The following is a 14,546-nucleotide window of genomic DNA, read 5'->3' as shown; positions in this document are numbered from 1 at the left end:
CTTTACTTTAGACTCTTTGCACAAATGTGTCCTCTAATAAGAGAAAGAAAAGACTTCTACCCTCACTCTGGAGTTTTCTGTAGACACACTGATGTTGATATGATCCCCTCTCTGAGGCAGAGCTGGATTTGTATTTCTGTCACTTCCCTCATAGATGCCAACATGAAAATATAAATTTCTCCTGTTAACACTCAGAGTGAGGCTGTTAGGCAAAGCATTCCCAGTCTTTTACATCTGATTTGCATCTCTGGACTTATCATGATTCTTATGATCACCCTGTTTAACCTACATTGTGCATGCATCCAAGCAGCAGCACATGCAAATACTTTAGCATACCAGGAAATTAACTTTACCAGTCGAGGCTGACTAAATAAAAAGATATTCAGAGATATTTGGTGTGCTTGAAAGAAAAAAAGGAGGCTTGTGATTCATATTCAAATTCAGTTTTATTTAAATTCCTGAAAGTGACGTACATTCAGTGACATCTATGTGCATCTTGTAGAGATTTTCTCACCTCTCACTGCTGCCAGGAGGAAAGCTTTCTAAGTACAGAAAGTTACATTTATTTTGAAACTAGGTGGGTAAATAATGCAGCTGAGTAGGAGGTGAAGCACAAGTACATTGCTAAATAAGGAATGACTGGACTGACAGCCGTCATTGTAATGAGCTTGCTAGCATTATATTAGCATGTTGCCTTCAACAGGTGGTTAAGTAATTTCCGCCATGCACACTTGATATAACAGTAATAACAATCTCGTCATGATGAATCACTATCTTACATATCACTTAAAAAAATCTGGATTCCAAATTTGAGTTTTTGATCACTTTACTTATTGCTCAGTTTAAATTGGATTTTTAAAAAGATTTTGTTATAGGAGTTTTTTGTTTGAACCCTTTGGTATTTCCATGTGGAATTTTACTCTGTTAAATTAAAATCCATCATCTCATGTTTTATGACGTTTACTAGAATAGATTTATTCATCAAATTCTGAATTTTGGGTAACCGTAGCTGAACTGAGCACAACCTCTAGAGTGTGGAGAACTACTCTGAGCAAATATAGAGTGAAATCCAGAGCAGAGACCGAGGAGAGCTGAGGAGGTGAAGCACTGTGGACTGTGGTGGAGCAGTGTGCAAGCAGGGGCTGCAGGTTATTGATCAGAGGCAGATGCAGATAAGATGATAAACTCTGTTCTACTTTTACAATCATTTTAAAAATGTGTTCTTATTCTTTTGTTGTCAGCTATGAGGTCAATTTTAAGACAATCAGCTGTTCATCTTGTTTTACAGTGAGTGCTCTGTGTTATACTGCCTATTAGCTCAGTTATTGCCACTCCTTATTCAAAATAAATTTTTAACATTTTTAATGCTCCTTTCTTGTTATTTAGTCGCGACACAGGACCGAAGGATTCACTCTTCAGCTTTATCGATAGCAGTGCAACTGTCACTTCTCTGAAGCTGTCTCTTTCCCTCTGCTCCATCTCACTTCAAGACATAAATTTCCATTCATCAGTCCAGTTCAGCACACCTGCTCTTCCCCGCTTCCACGCTGCCCTGTGAGCTCACGGCGTCACCCCTCCTCTGCAGCAGGCCAAAGACCACACGTCTGCCACATTAGTAACTGTGTTACTGTGTTGTTCTAACCTTCCAATTTGTAAAGAAATTTGTAAATCTAATAATTTGTAAATCTAATAAACTTTTTTTGACACAAATCGGAATAATAATGAGAAAATATGGATAAAATTAGCAACTTCTTTAAGAAATTATGTCTTTGCTATTGCTGCTTTTTTTAAGCCTTTTTTTCTTTTTTATCATTCATCAATGGATTAATAGTTTCAGAAATATTTATTTGTAATTCCTCTTTTTTATTGTCAGTTAAATAATGATATAAAGAATTACTGTTTTAATGTCTAAATAAAAAGAAAGACTCTTCAGCCCCTTCATAATCTTTTACAAACTTCTGGTCACATTCAGCAGCAGACAAGTAGAATAAAGGAGGCAGTTATGTCATTTCCCATTATTACACAGAGCTTCATTTATGGATATTTATCGTTTGATTTCTTTGCATGTATGAATTGGATTGGTTGTTCTCGACATCTGATGAGAATTTCGTGCCAATAGCACCTTTAGAAATATATTTACTTAAAAAATTGGGGATGTGTTCAGTTTTTATTTTATCTGCTGTATGTTTCTAATAATATTTCGTCTGTTACTTCTTGCCGTTATTCCCTTTTCTTGCTGCCTTTCAATGCCCTTGACACACAATTACCTCTATATTATTGTTTCACTCTTTTCTTTCTTCTCGTCTGTTCTGTTGTCTGATGTAATCCCACTACCCGCCTTATTCTTTCTGTTAGCTTCTGTTGTGTCACCTGAAATGATTGAAGGTAAAACAAGTCAGAAAAAGCTTGCATGCTTTAAAAGCATAATTAATATCAAATTGTGATTTATCTGATTACAGCAAAAGATTATTTGAATTATACTTGAAGAAAAGTGGATTTGTCCAGCACAATACAGAAAGACTAAACAGAAAAGGGAATTATAAACAGTTGTATCCCATCAACAGAGTGTCTTACCTCTCCAAAGCTGGATGCAGATCTCAGACTTCTGTCCTCCTGTAGATATGCTGCTGTTCCATTATCATGTCAGCTGCTTGATTTTAAACAGACTCACTGACCTCATAGTCCTATCACAGAGTTGTTCATTTTGCACTGCAGCAGTGGTCATAGTGCCTGATTTAGTAAGAGCTTTCATAAATGTTTAACGCTCTACACTTTTCAAGGTCCTGGGTTAATTAAATTGTTATATCTCCACATGATGCTAACTATTTTACTGATATGTATAATTGGAACCAAAACAATCTTTGCTTTGTTAAGTTTAAAAGTACTTTAAGAAGTTTGTAGTGCAGTAAAATGACAGATGTTTACTATGATTACACAAACATTATGTAGGATATAATGCATTTAAATGCATTCTGGGGTCAGCCTCAGAGACAGGCAGAAGTGAGGTGTAAAAGTGAGGTTAAATGTTACATGATATTTGGATGCAAACTATGATGTGATATTTAGAATCCCCATATACCTTTATCATTCCCTAAATGTTCAGTACAAGCAAAAGCAGGATCAATTTAAGATTTGTTTTTGTTTTTAAACAACATTTTATGAAAGTCTGACCTTTGTTGGCCTTGAAGGAAAGTTCAGAGGTCTAAAGTAACAAGATATTTAAAATCACCATATATCATTCTCTATATACCTATATGTTATTAGTACAAACAATATAAGTAAAAAACACAGTTTTAGATAACAATGCTATATACATGCAGAGCTATCAATTCTGTCAGTCGAAGATATTTTAAATCCTTTCGTGCTACTTTCTATATGCTGACAGTATACACCACATTTGTAGGAATCAGTCTCACAGTTTTTGTCAGTTTTCAACCAATAAATCATGAAGTTGACCTTGAAGATGTTGATGGATGTAAGCCAAATTTTAATGGATTGTTAACAACATAAAATTGTTAGAAAACATCACCTCTTTGGCAGAGATGTTACACATTTTAAACATGTTAAGCACAAAATGAAGCAGTTAAAATAATTCACTTGTTTCATGGTTTGATACAGATCAGAGGCACTGCCGTATATTTATCAACGTGAAGTGGATGAAATAGTGAAGGTTCAGTCTGCAGGCTTAATGACGACCACATTCACTGTGCTGCTTGTCTGAACCATCTTCAGCTGGTTCTTCACTTCCTTCCTGTCTGTGTTCACCTTTGTAAACAGTCAACACTGCAGCATGAGGATATTGTATTTCATGCTGCTGCCCGTCAGTCTCTAACACGCCTGTCAGTAAGATCTTGTTCCACCAGCGCTGTCTGAAGCTGTGCAAAGAGACACTGGTCAGGCTCTCCCCATCCTGGTAGTCCTCCCTCATCTTCTCTGGGATCAGGTCCTCTGACATCACCTGGAAGACCAAAGAGAGATAATGTTGATGTGTAAAAATGAGCCAATTTAACCCAAACTGCCTGGAATTTAAGCCTCCTCAAGCAGGTCTTGTAGTCCAGCTAGACGGCATGTCCCGTCTCCCTGCAGAGAGCCAAGCTGCCAGATGGAAGCAGTCTTTAAAGTATGTGGTACAAACCGTCTGTGGGCCACTGATGCTCGTGCTGTTGTTGGTCCACCAGCCAACCGTGTACAAAGAGCTGAAGTAAACCAGAGTCTTAAAAACAATGAGCTGTCCACTACAGCCACTGTCTTTGCTTTTCATGCCATTTTTTTGTCTTTGAACTTCTCCATATTCCTGTAAATCCACTGTCACCACTTTCTTTAATCAAGCCCACTTGTCAACCAGTCAACATTTAGCAGAAGCTTATGTTATCCACCTCCACTGACACCCAATCAGGATCTTGACGAACTCAACAGGAGCAAGTCTGGTGTGTGAAAACCCCTTCGACCAGAATCGTGGGACTATAAAAACTGGTTTCAGAGTATGTGTGCAAGAAGGATTCTCACCTCAGTGAGAGCCTGCAGGGTTTCTTGTTTGGGGTTTAGCCGCTGTAACGCCTCTTCTGTCATCTGTAGGACTCTCTCACTACGCTGAAGCACAAAGGAGGACTGCTGTTGTCGTAGGATTCTCAACAGGAGTCTGTAGGAGGCAGCAAAACAATGTGAGTACTCTTATATCTAATATTATACCCTATATTATCGGTCTATACTTGGTCTTTTTTATGCTTAAATCTTTGACAGCTGGCACAGACATCATCCAAAAGACTGTGGCTGTGGATAATTAAAGGATCCATACAACACTCTGCACCACTTATTGGACAGTCACCTGTTTCAGCTCCACTTCACACCACAATAACTGCATTTATTTGTTACCATCTTACATATTAAGCTCTGTATTGTATTAAATTTAGGTTTTTATTCATTTTTTATTTTTTTCCATTTTCTACTTCACTAATGTTGTTATTTAGTGTAAGTGTCACCTTTTTGACCTATTTTGTGTTGTCATATTGTGTATATTTTATTTAGTAAGAGTTATGTCTTAACTGTTTTGGATACTGTAATCCAGCAACTTGCTCACTGTTAGGATAAGAACTGTATATCTCATTATATTCACACAAGGCCAGGGGGGCACTTGCGGCCCGTATTTTGGCATGAAGAACTATAATGAAATTTGGCCCTAGAAGTTAGTTTTTTGTTAGGAAGGATTTGTTTGTTGTTGAGTGCAATGTTAAAATAAGTTCTTTAAAAAGCAAATAATGATTTATTATGAAGGCAATATGAGCAGAGAAGACAAACATGCTGAGGGATTGGCCGTGTTAGTTCAGTAGGAGAGTTATTTGTAAAGAAAACAATTTTCACTAGCAGTCAAAAACTAATGTGAACACTTATGTCTGCATTTTTATTTTGTTAAATACGAACAAAATTATAGCAGAAGTGCTGCCACGTGTCTGGCCAGAAAGACAGTACTAATTTGTTTATGTGGTAGTTCAATGAAAGGCTTCAGTTAGTTTAGAGTGAGGGGAAAAAAAATTGCATTCACATTTGCAGTTTTGTCTTGTTACACAATATTTGAAATAAAAAACAAACAAATGGTAAATGGACTGATTCTTATATAGCGCTTTTCTACTCTCCCGGAGTACTCAAAGCGCTGTATATTCACCCATTCGCACCCCACTCATACAAGCACTTCTCAACACAAGTGCAAACTAAACTACATTCACACATGTTCATACTCCGATGAACGCATCGAGGGCAACTTGGGGTTAGTATCTTGCCCAAGGATATTTGGCATGCAGACTGGGGAAGCCAAGAATCGAACTACTAACCTTCAGTACCTAATCTGCTCTACCACCTGAGCCACAGCCACCCCATAAACATTGTGACACATTGTGGGTGTTTTCTTATTTGTTTTTTGTACTACTTGAACACTAAAGTGGTCCTGCAACGCACAGGTTCTCAATGGGGTTCAGATCAGGTGAACAAGGTGGCCATGTCATTAGTTTTTCTTCTTTTATACCCTTTCTTGCCAGCCACGCTGTGGAGTACTTGGACGCGTGTGATGGAGCATTGTCCTGCATGAAAATCATGTTTTTCTTGAAGGATGCAGACTTCTTCCTGTACCACTGCTTGAAGAAGGTGTCTTCCAGAAACTGGCAGTAGGACTGGGAGTTGAGCTTGACTCCATCCTCAACCCGAAAAGGCCCCACAAGCTCATCTTTGATGATACCAGCCCAAACCAGTACTCCACCTCCACCTTGCTGGCGTCTGAGTCGGACTGGAGCTCTCTGCCCTTTACCAATCCAGCCACGGGCCCATCCATCTGGCCCATCAAGACTCACTCTCATTTCATCAGTCCATAAAACCTTAGAAAAACCAGTCTTGAGATATTTCTTGGCCCAGTCTTGACGTTTCAGCTTGTGTGTCTTGTTCAGTGGTGGTCGTCTTTCAGCCTTTCTTACCTTGGCCATGTCTCTGAGTATTGCACACCTTGTGCTTTTGGGCACTCCAGTGATGTTGCAGCTCTGAAATATGGCCAAACTGGTGGCAAGTGGCATCTTGGCAGCTGCACGCTTGACTTTTCTCAGTTCATGGGCAGTTATTTTGCGCCTTGGTTTTTCCACATGCTTCTTGCGACCCTGTTGACTATTTTGAATGAAACGCTTGATTGTTCGATGATCACGCTTCAGAAGCTTTGCAATTTTGAGACTGCTGCATCCCTCTGCAAGATATCTCACTATTTTTGACTTTTCTGAGCCTGTCAAGTCCTTCTTTTAACCCATTTTGCCAAAGGAAACGACGTTGCCTAATAATTATGCACACCTGATATAGGGTGTTGATGTCATTAGACCACACCCCTTCTCATTACAGAGTTGCACATCACCTAATATGCTTAATTGGTAGTAGGCTTTCCAGCCTATACAGCTTGGAGTAAGACAACATGCATGAAGAGGATGATGTGGACAAAATACTCATTTGCCTAATAATTCTGCACTCCCTGTAAATACAGGGGTCACAGTCACATGTTGTACCTTGTCCTGATGAAACAAGTGCAAGCTTTGAGCCAGACTCTGTCCTCGCTGAGTTCTGCGGTCTCCTCCTGATGCCCCTCTCTGTCCTCCTGCTCATCTGTTGATTTGCAGCTCTCAGAGGAGGAGGATTCTTTGAAAAACACAAATACAGCAAAGGGAAAATGTTATATCTTTGATTACCTGCTGTAAAAAATTACAACAGAGTTCATTTACCATAGCAATACACTTGAAGAAGGAAGTTAAAGAAACACTACCTGTGGTTCTGTTTCTGTCCAGCAGTTGCAAACACATCTGTCCCAGGCTGAACCAGTGCCAGGGGTTAAAGGGCAGCAGGCTACACAGCTGCTGCAGAGACGACATCTTTGATCCTACAGCTCCAAACTGCTCATAGATGCTGACCTTGGAGAAAAAGTAAACATTAGATTTGTACAGAATGATTGGGACTGTGAGCAAGAAAAGGGTGAAAAGGCCGTCTGTGTTAGGAATACTGGGAGCAACACAGTGGAACTGATTCTTCAATATTTAAGTTACTCATTTGTAATGATTTCTAAAAAGTATCAATAATAAAATGAAAAAAGCAGTATTAATCACTTCCGAACATTTATTTTTTCCCGTGGGTAGCACTGTTGTCTCAGAGCATGAAGGTCGTGGGTTCGAATCCATCATCTGGTTGGGGCCTTTGTGTTCACATGTTCTGCCCGTGTCAGGGTTGGTTCTCTCTCAAGTAGTGGAAACTAAACTAGTGAATCTAAATCATTGGTGGGTGGGTGTGTGTGTGTGTGTGTGTGTGTGTTTTTCAAGCTGACCTTGAGCAGCAGGAGGCTGGTTAGGTGACAGGTGTTGGAGGCGTCTTTGCTCTGTAGAGAGATCACGTACATATTACTATCAGGTCCGGATTAGAGTTAAACCAGTTCACACTAAATCTGGTCCGTAGGCTTTTAGCCTCTGAGGACAAACTCTGGGTCCGTTCCAATAGTCCATTTTGCTTATTAAGGTCCTAAGTGAGAAAAGTGACTCTTCAATCCTTCCTTTATTGCTTCCTTAGGATCCACTGGAACATCCTTTACGAAGGGGAGAAGATGGCATACCATAATTCAGAGCGGCAGACCATCCGACTGTTAATGAAAACAATCGACATTATAAACAAAGTGGTGCAGATCATGGAAATGTTAATTATAACTGTATTTTATACTTCATGAAGAAACAACTCATCAAGAAGTAGTTTTTAATCCAGCTGTGTGATGTTCAGAGTTCAGCTGTGACTTTTGTTAACTCAAAAGACACGACGTCGTACTCTCATTCACAGCGCTTTATCCGTTCCGCCATTTTTCATACTGAACACAACAACACTTCGCGGGCAACCGTACTCTCGCAATAAAACAGAAAATAACAAGTTAACAACTTTAACAGGTTGCTGTTAAAATGTAAAACTATATCAGCAGATTATGGCATGAAGGACATGGATTTATGTAAGCTCTGTAAAGATTATGAGCTCGTCCTTTGCTGTATTGAAGACTTTCGGATTGTCTTAAATTTATTTTTACTTCAGGTCAGCTGGTATAAGGGAGGGATGGAATTTTATTGCAGTCACAGAAATCCTAAAAAGGGAAAAAGAAGTATGATCCACTGGATCACAGCTGGTTAATATAAGCCAAAAAGATGGGTTTAATTTTATAGGCTATGGGACAGTTTTACTAAGTGGAGCGAATTATTGTGATGCCGCAATTGCAGGGTGATCTACTCACAATGAACTATAATTTATTTACAAAGATGCAGTGAGTTCACTTCAGTAAAAAACAGCATTCTGCCAAAAGCAGCAGAGATTAGTCTCTTTATAATATTACAAACTGTTCCACCATATAAACCTGAAATGTGAGTGGAACAGCTGACGTGTACAATGTGCAGAGAAACAAAAAAAAAAAAAAAAAAAAATTGTCCATCCCAGTTGCTGTGTGACTGTACCACGTGTGTAGATGCACCTTTAAAATGTCAAAAGAAGGCCTAGTGGTGCTGCATGACGTTAATAAATCTGGCCCTAAATGTTCCTTCTTTATAATTTCCAAAGAGATATTTCTCACAGGCTGCTATCATTTAAATGACAAGCAGAGTGAGGTTAAAACACATTGTGGTGAAATAAGATTCTGTATTCTGTAGTCCATCTGCACGAGTTAGTTTCAACATTCGTCATCCGACTGGTGTAAGGTTGTTCCAATTCTCATCGCACAGCTCTTCTCTTTTCCTAAATGCTTTTCAGTGATCCTACCCACTTTTCTTTGACCTCAATGATGTTTTCATCCAAAAAGAGGAAAAGAGGTTAGAAAAAGAAGATAGGAGGGACTTTTGGAACACACCCTTAGTGTTCAGAGTTTATAGTGCAGACAGGGTCACTGTTAAGGAAGACAGATTTTTAAAAAGCGGATAAAAAGTCACAGGATGGTCACATGATAGCTGACAGTATTCACTCTGACTGTTCCTCATGGAAAACCCAGTCAGGTAAAGAATTACCAGTAACTGGGCCAACTCCAGCGCTCTGTCTCTCTGTCCCAGTCTGGTGCAGCATCGGGCCATCCCCTCCACGACATCTCGTCTAATGGTCAGGTTGTTGTCAGCGATCCACTGCAGGCAGCTGCTGTATGCCTCCAAGGCTTTCTGACCCACACACACCAAACAAAAAGAAACCAAACAAAACTTCTAAAACGTTACAAACGCTAAGGTGGAAAAGTGAGAGTGGCAGCAACAACAACAGGAAGAGTCAAACCCAGAGTGATTTGGTCCAACGCTTAAACAGCTTCTGTAGGTTTTATTTTTTCACTGAAACAGAAGTTTCTTGTCAATATTTTATGAAATCTTTTCCATGCTGTCTGGAAATGTTGCTGCTGTGTAAACCACTGCTGACTACATCTGTGCTCTTTGGCTGTGTGAAATGGGACTATAAAAATTGCTCTTTTCTGAGGTGACTTATTAGGCTGGAAATATGAAAATGATCTAACTAGTCTTGTTTGTTCATAACTTTACAACAGTCTTACAGAAATATTCAAATACTGATGCTGTTGATAAAGCAACAAAGTGATGGTCATGAATGGACTTTTTTTTTTTATTTGCCTGTTAGTTTGCATCAGCTGTACAGGAGGTTTATCAGCTATACAAATACCTGCTACAATAGACCTCCATGTCCCAGTGAAACTTTCCGAGGAAGTGTTTGATGTAAGAGAGCACAGACTAAATTGAATGAGTGACAGTACCTGATAGTTTCCTTGTCTCACAGCCAGGTCACCTCTGAACTTGTAGACTTTCTGCTTCTCCAGAGAATCTTCAGTATCCAGAGCAGCACTGTCACAAAACCACTGCAGAGAGGAACAACTTTACTACACAGCATGAGGTTGTTAGAGGATGCTGCTCAGTCAGTCACTGCCAGAGAAGTACATGTCTCCACTTTTGCCCTGATGCAGCAGCTACTCCGCTTCATCTATGCTTAAACGTCAGCATAATAATAATGCAATTTAACTTACAGCGAGCAGCACAAATATCAAAGAGGAGCAATATTGAAATCTTGCACTTAATTCAGAGATGGGATATCCGATTTGTCTGCTTGTTTCTCTCCATGTAAACGAAACATGTGACAGACTCAGCCAAGTGCAATAACATGGGAGACGTCTGGCCTCTAGAAATGCCACAGGGTACTTATTTGGGCACTTATTTAGAAGCATGAACTTCATTTCCTTTAATTAGTGTGTTTAAAACTGAGTGTCTGTAATCACCAGCCTAATTTGACACAAACGCTTAAAATGACGAACCATAGTTACAGTTATTCTCCTGTATGAGCTACATGTCAGATCGTAAACGTTACAATTCGCACTTTAGTCTTTTAGCTCCGTGTTTGTTCTGTACATAACGCTCTGTGTTCGTGTTCACCACGAAGGACAATCTAAACAACCTTCATGTCTATCTTCATGTAGTAACGTCTCTGTGTAAGACTCTCACCTCTGGCTCACACAGTTTGGCGCTGTAAGAAGACAGAGACGCACACACTCGGTCTCTGACCTCCGAAAACACCGAGTCGTCAAACGTGCTCCCTAATATCTCCATCTGGAGCTAAATACATACAATTTACTCCACAAATACAGGCTGCCCATACAGCAACTACTGTGCGCTTGGTTAAACAGCCCGACGAATTCATTTCCGGACAGAAAGGTTCCGGCTGATGACGCAGTAACCACTCAGCTCCCTGGATATAAAGAAGAATTCATATCGTGGTGTCAAACATGCGGCTCAGACAAACGCTGTAAAATGTAAAAGTGAGTCTCCATTGTGTCCTCCCATCTAAACAGTTGACCACTTTTGATAAGTGTTTGCCTCTGTGCTCAAATTGCATATTCATCCAATGAAATTAAGGCAAAAATACACTGATGATGCTGCATCATTTTACAATGTACAAGACATATGTGGAATTATGCAGTTTATTTAAAGGAGGAAATTTGACACAGATGCAATCACTGAATATCTGTAAACCTGACGGAAACGTTACACCACACTGGCGGCTGGCAGCGCTACCCCTCAGCCTCCAAGTTGATGCACCTATGGCATCAATTTTAAAAAGCCTATGTCACCTCATTCTTGAGTTAGTCACAAAGTTAAGTCTCCACACCACCCACCACGCGACGTGATGACATGCTGAGGGTATTTGACAAATGAATCTACTTATGCTACAGACTGCTGTTCTTGTCTTGTCTGGAGCCCACTGATTAAAAAATACACACTGATCGTTGACCCAGATCCAGAAGCTGAAGCCACAGGTGTAGTGAGGACCCAGCCAGACAAAGGGAGTGTCAGCCTTCTGAGCCTCCAACTAAACCCAGCCCTGAGTCTCTTCATCAAGGATGGAAACCAGATCCATGTGTTCCTCTCTGCAGTGGTACAGGGCGTCTTTCCATGTCATGTTAGGTTGAAGGGCTCTGAAAGGAAAAACATCAAAAACATGAAACTCAGTTCCACTTTCACTGAGCTGTGTACTTTATCATTATCCTTCACACCTCCTTTCCACAGTGACAGAGCTAAGACTGAAAATAAGTGTCAAAAAAGGGAAAAGACTGAAATTGAGAGGAAAAATTCTTAATATTGTGGTAAGAAAACCCACTGGTACTTAAAAGACAATGTCAAGTGTTCCTCTGACTGTGAGGTGTCCACACTTGAAAAAGACCAGACTTTGAATTTCACTCAACTTTATTTAGACCAACTAGTTTGATAGCTGGTAGGTAGCAGCAGGTAAAAAACCTTTCAACACAAAAATAAAGAACATTTCATTAACCATTCAGATAAATTACACAGAAGACAGATGAAATAACAAAATACACTTCAGTAAAGCCATTTACCATGTGGTTAACTGTGTTAATTTAACTGTGGTTCTTAAATAAATATACACAATGTGTCTTCTTTGCATTTAACACTTTTTTATAAACAATTGTATTTTAAAGTATACATTTTAGAGTTCACAAACATTTTAATAGACTTTAAGGATTTTCTTTACAAAGAATTATTTTCTTTAAATCAAAACCAAACATTTATTCACTAGTTTTACGATCCACCCAAGGATTTGGGGTAACTATTTTTAATATTAATTAACATAAATATGTGGGAACACTAACTGCACAAACAATTTATTCAAACTTAAACATTCATTTTTGTCAATATAATTAAACTTAAATGCAGCAACTATTTCCCTAAGCGTAAAACATTTGCACAACTGAGCTTCCATAGTCCCAGATACATCTGCAAAAGCAAAATGTGAACTCAAGAGCTTACCGATAGCCTGTCTTGTTCAAAGTCTTCCTCACAGTGGAAAAGTGCTTTGTTTGCCGTCCTCTCAGTATGTTGCACCCGGGTCAAATGACTGCTGCATGCATTTAAAGGTTTACTCAGCACGCCCACCCTTGATTGCTCTAATGTGGCTCACCTGGCAGGGCGGCGCACACCAGGCCGTGCTTAGTTGTTGATTGCACCCAAGGTCTAATCAGCGGCCATGGGTAAGCAGTAGCACCGAACAGGTAGAGGGCAGGAGGAGGAAAAGAGGAATAACAGCCACACCTACTAGGTCAGCGCGACAGACAATGTTATAGTTAAATACATCAAAGTTGAACTTATTTAAAGTTCAATTCTGTCTGATCCAAATGTATTTAATGTGAACCAATCAAAGTAGTTACCAGTTTTATAAGCAGGTTTGGATTCTTAGTGAAACATTGCTCCTTCATGCTATTATGTGAGTTATTGGGTGACATGGGTGAAGGTGGGAGTGGGGGCTGAGACACCTGGGGAGGGATTTAGAAACTGCTATATAGGTGGCTAAGAGTTCACCAGCCAAGAATAACAAGAATAAAAAAACATCACACCTGAACTTTTTTTTAAATCCTTTATTTTAATGAAATATTATATTCCCTTTGTACCATTTTCCTCTGTGGTCCCTGAACTCCACAGCACTCAACCAGCTGTGAGACATGAAATGTGTGCAATTTTAATTTAAAATGCCAGCTGTTATTGAGCTTCACTCTTGATAGGTTGATTTAGAAAAGTTTATATTTCATACTTGCTTGAGGACAGAACCCGATTCATTTTTGCTTTAAATAATGCTTCATGAAACGTGAGGTCCGGACTAAATGGCAATGCTTTGGCTGCTGAGACTAGGCAACAGTAACTCAAATATCCACTCGTTAGAACCAAGGCATGCAGAAAAGTATCTCTGAACACAAAACATGAACACAATTTCTTGACAAAGGCAAATTAGACATAAAACTCTGGGAATGCTTTGCCTACTGAACAGCCTCACTCTGAACAGGAGAAATGTATATTCCATCTGCTGATCTTGTTGATCTGTTTATTTTCATATTTTTGTGTTCCAGGTGCTGTATGTTTGGTTTTCCTTATATTTTTCTATTTGTGCTCAATGCTTTTATTATGTAGTCCCGTATTTTCCCCCTTGTTCTTTTTTTTCTCCATCCTGTCCACTTAGACAATTGTCATACTACACATATAATGTAACAAGTGAAATAACACAAAAAGAAACAGATAAATAAACAGAACAAAAAACACATGAACAAGAAGAGCCTGTAGAGAATTTATAGAGAACAAGTTATAAAAGCAAAATGTGTTGAGCCCAACAGTGCTTTCAGATTACAAGTGTGCCTGCAAAAGCTACAAAACAGGACAGGATTTTAAGTAAATAAAATAAATAAAACCAGCAACAACAATGAAACACAACATGTTAGACACTGAAGCATCAAATCAAACAGTGTTTCTAAGTTTATAGGTTGATTTTGAAAAGATTTATATTTTATACTTGTTTGAGGTCAAAACCCAAAAAAATCTCGATTAAATTATGTGAACAGGTGAGAAGCATTTGCTTTAAATAATGTTGCATCAAGACTGAACTGAATGTAGACACAGAGCAGAAAGCAGGGCTTAATGGTTGACTGGTTGAGGGGCTTTTTTTTCTAGCAGCTTGTTAATGATTTACTGATTGTTACAGTA

General features: G+C 39.2%; 1 protein-coding gene across 1 annotated transcript; it reads right to left on the bottom strand.

The window, feature by feature from the left end:
• Positions 1-3,464: 3,464 nt before the first annotated feature.
• lg11h8orf76 (linkage group 11 C8orf76 homolog) lies at positions 3,465-11,187 on the bottom strand. The gene is made up of 8 exons (XM_085422451.1): positions 11,010-11,187; positions 10,271-10,372; positions 9,534-9,677; positions 7,835-7,885; positions 7,283-7,427; positions 7,029-7,158; positions 4,507-4,639; positions 3,465-3,958 (listed from the first exon to the last, which is right to left on the bottom strand). Exons 1-8 carry the CDS (start codon positions 11,112-11,114, stop codon positions 3,686-3,688), a joined length of 1,083 nt encoding a protein of 360 aa, XP_085278577.1. The 5' UTR covers positions 11,115-11,187; the 3' UTR covers positions 3,465-3,685.
• Positions 11,188-14,546: the final 3,359 nt, after the last annotated feature.

This window comes from Rhamphochromis longiceps, linkage group LG11 (genome assembly GCF_057381845.1).
Source record: "Rhamphochromis longiceps isolate RC_006_pf linkage group LG11, R_longiceps_female_GT1.1, whole genome shotgun sequence".
Lineage (NCBI taxonomy): Eukaryota > Metazoa > Chordata > Actinopteri > Cichliformes > Cichlidae > Rhamphochromis > Rhamphochromis longiceps.
The sequence above is the reverse complement of the archived record's forward strand: the minus strand, read 5'-3'. Positions and strand labels throughout refer to the sequence as shown.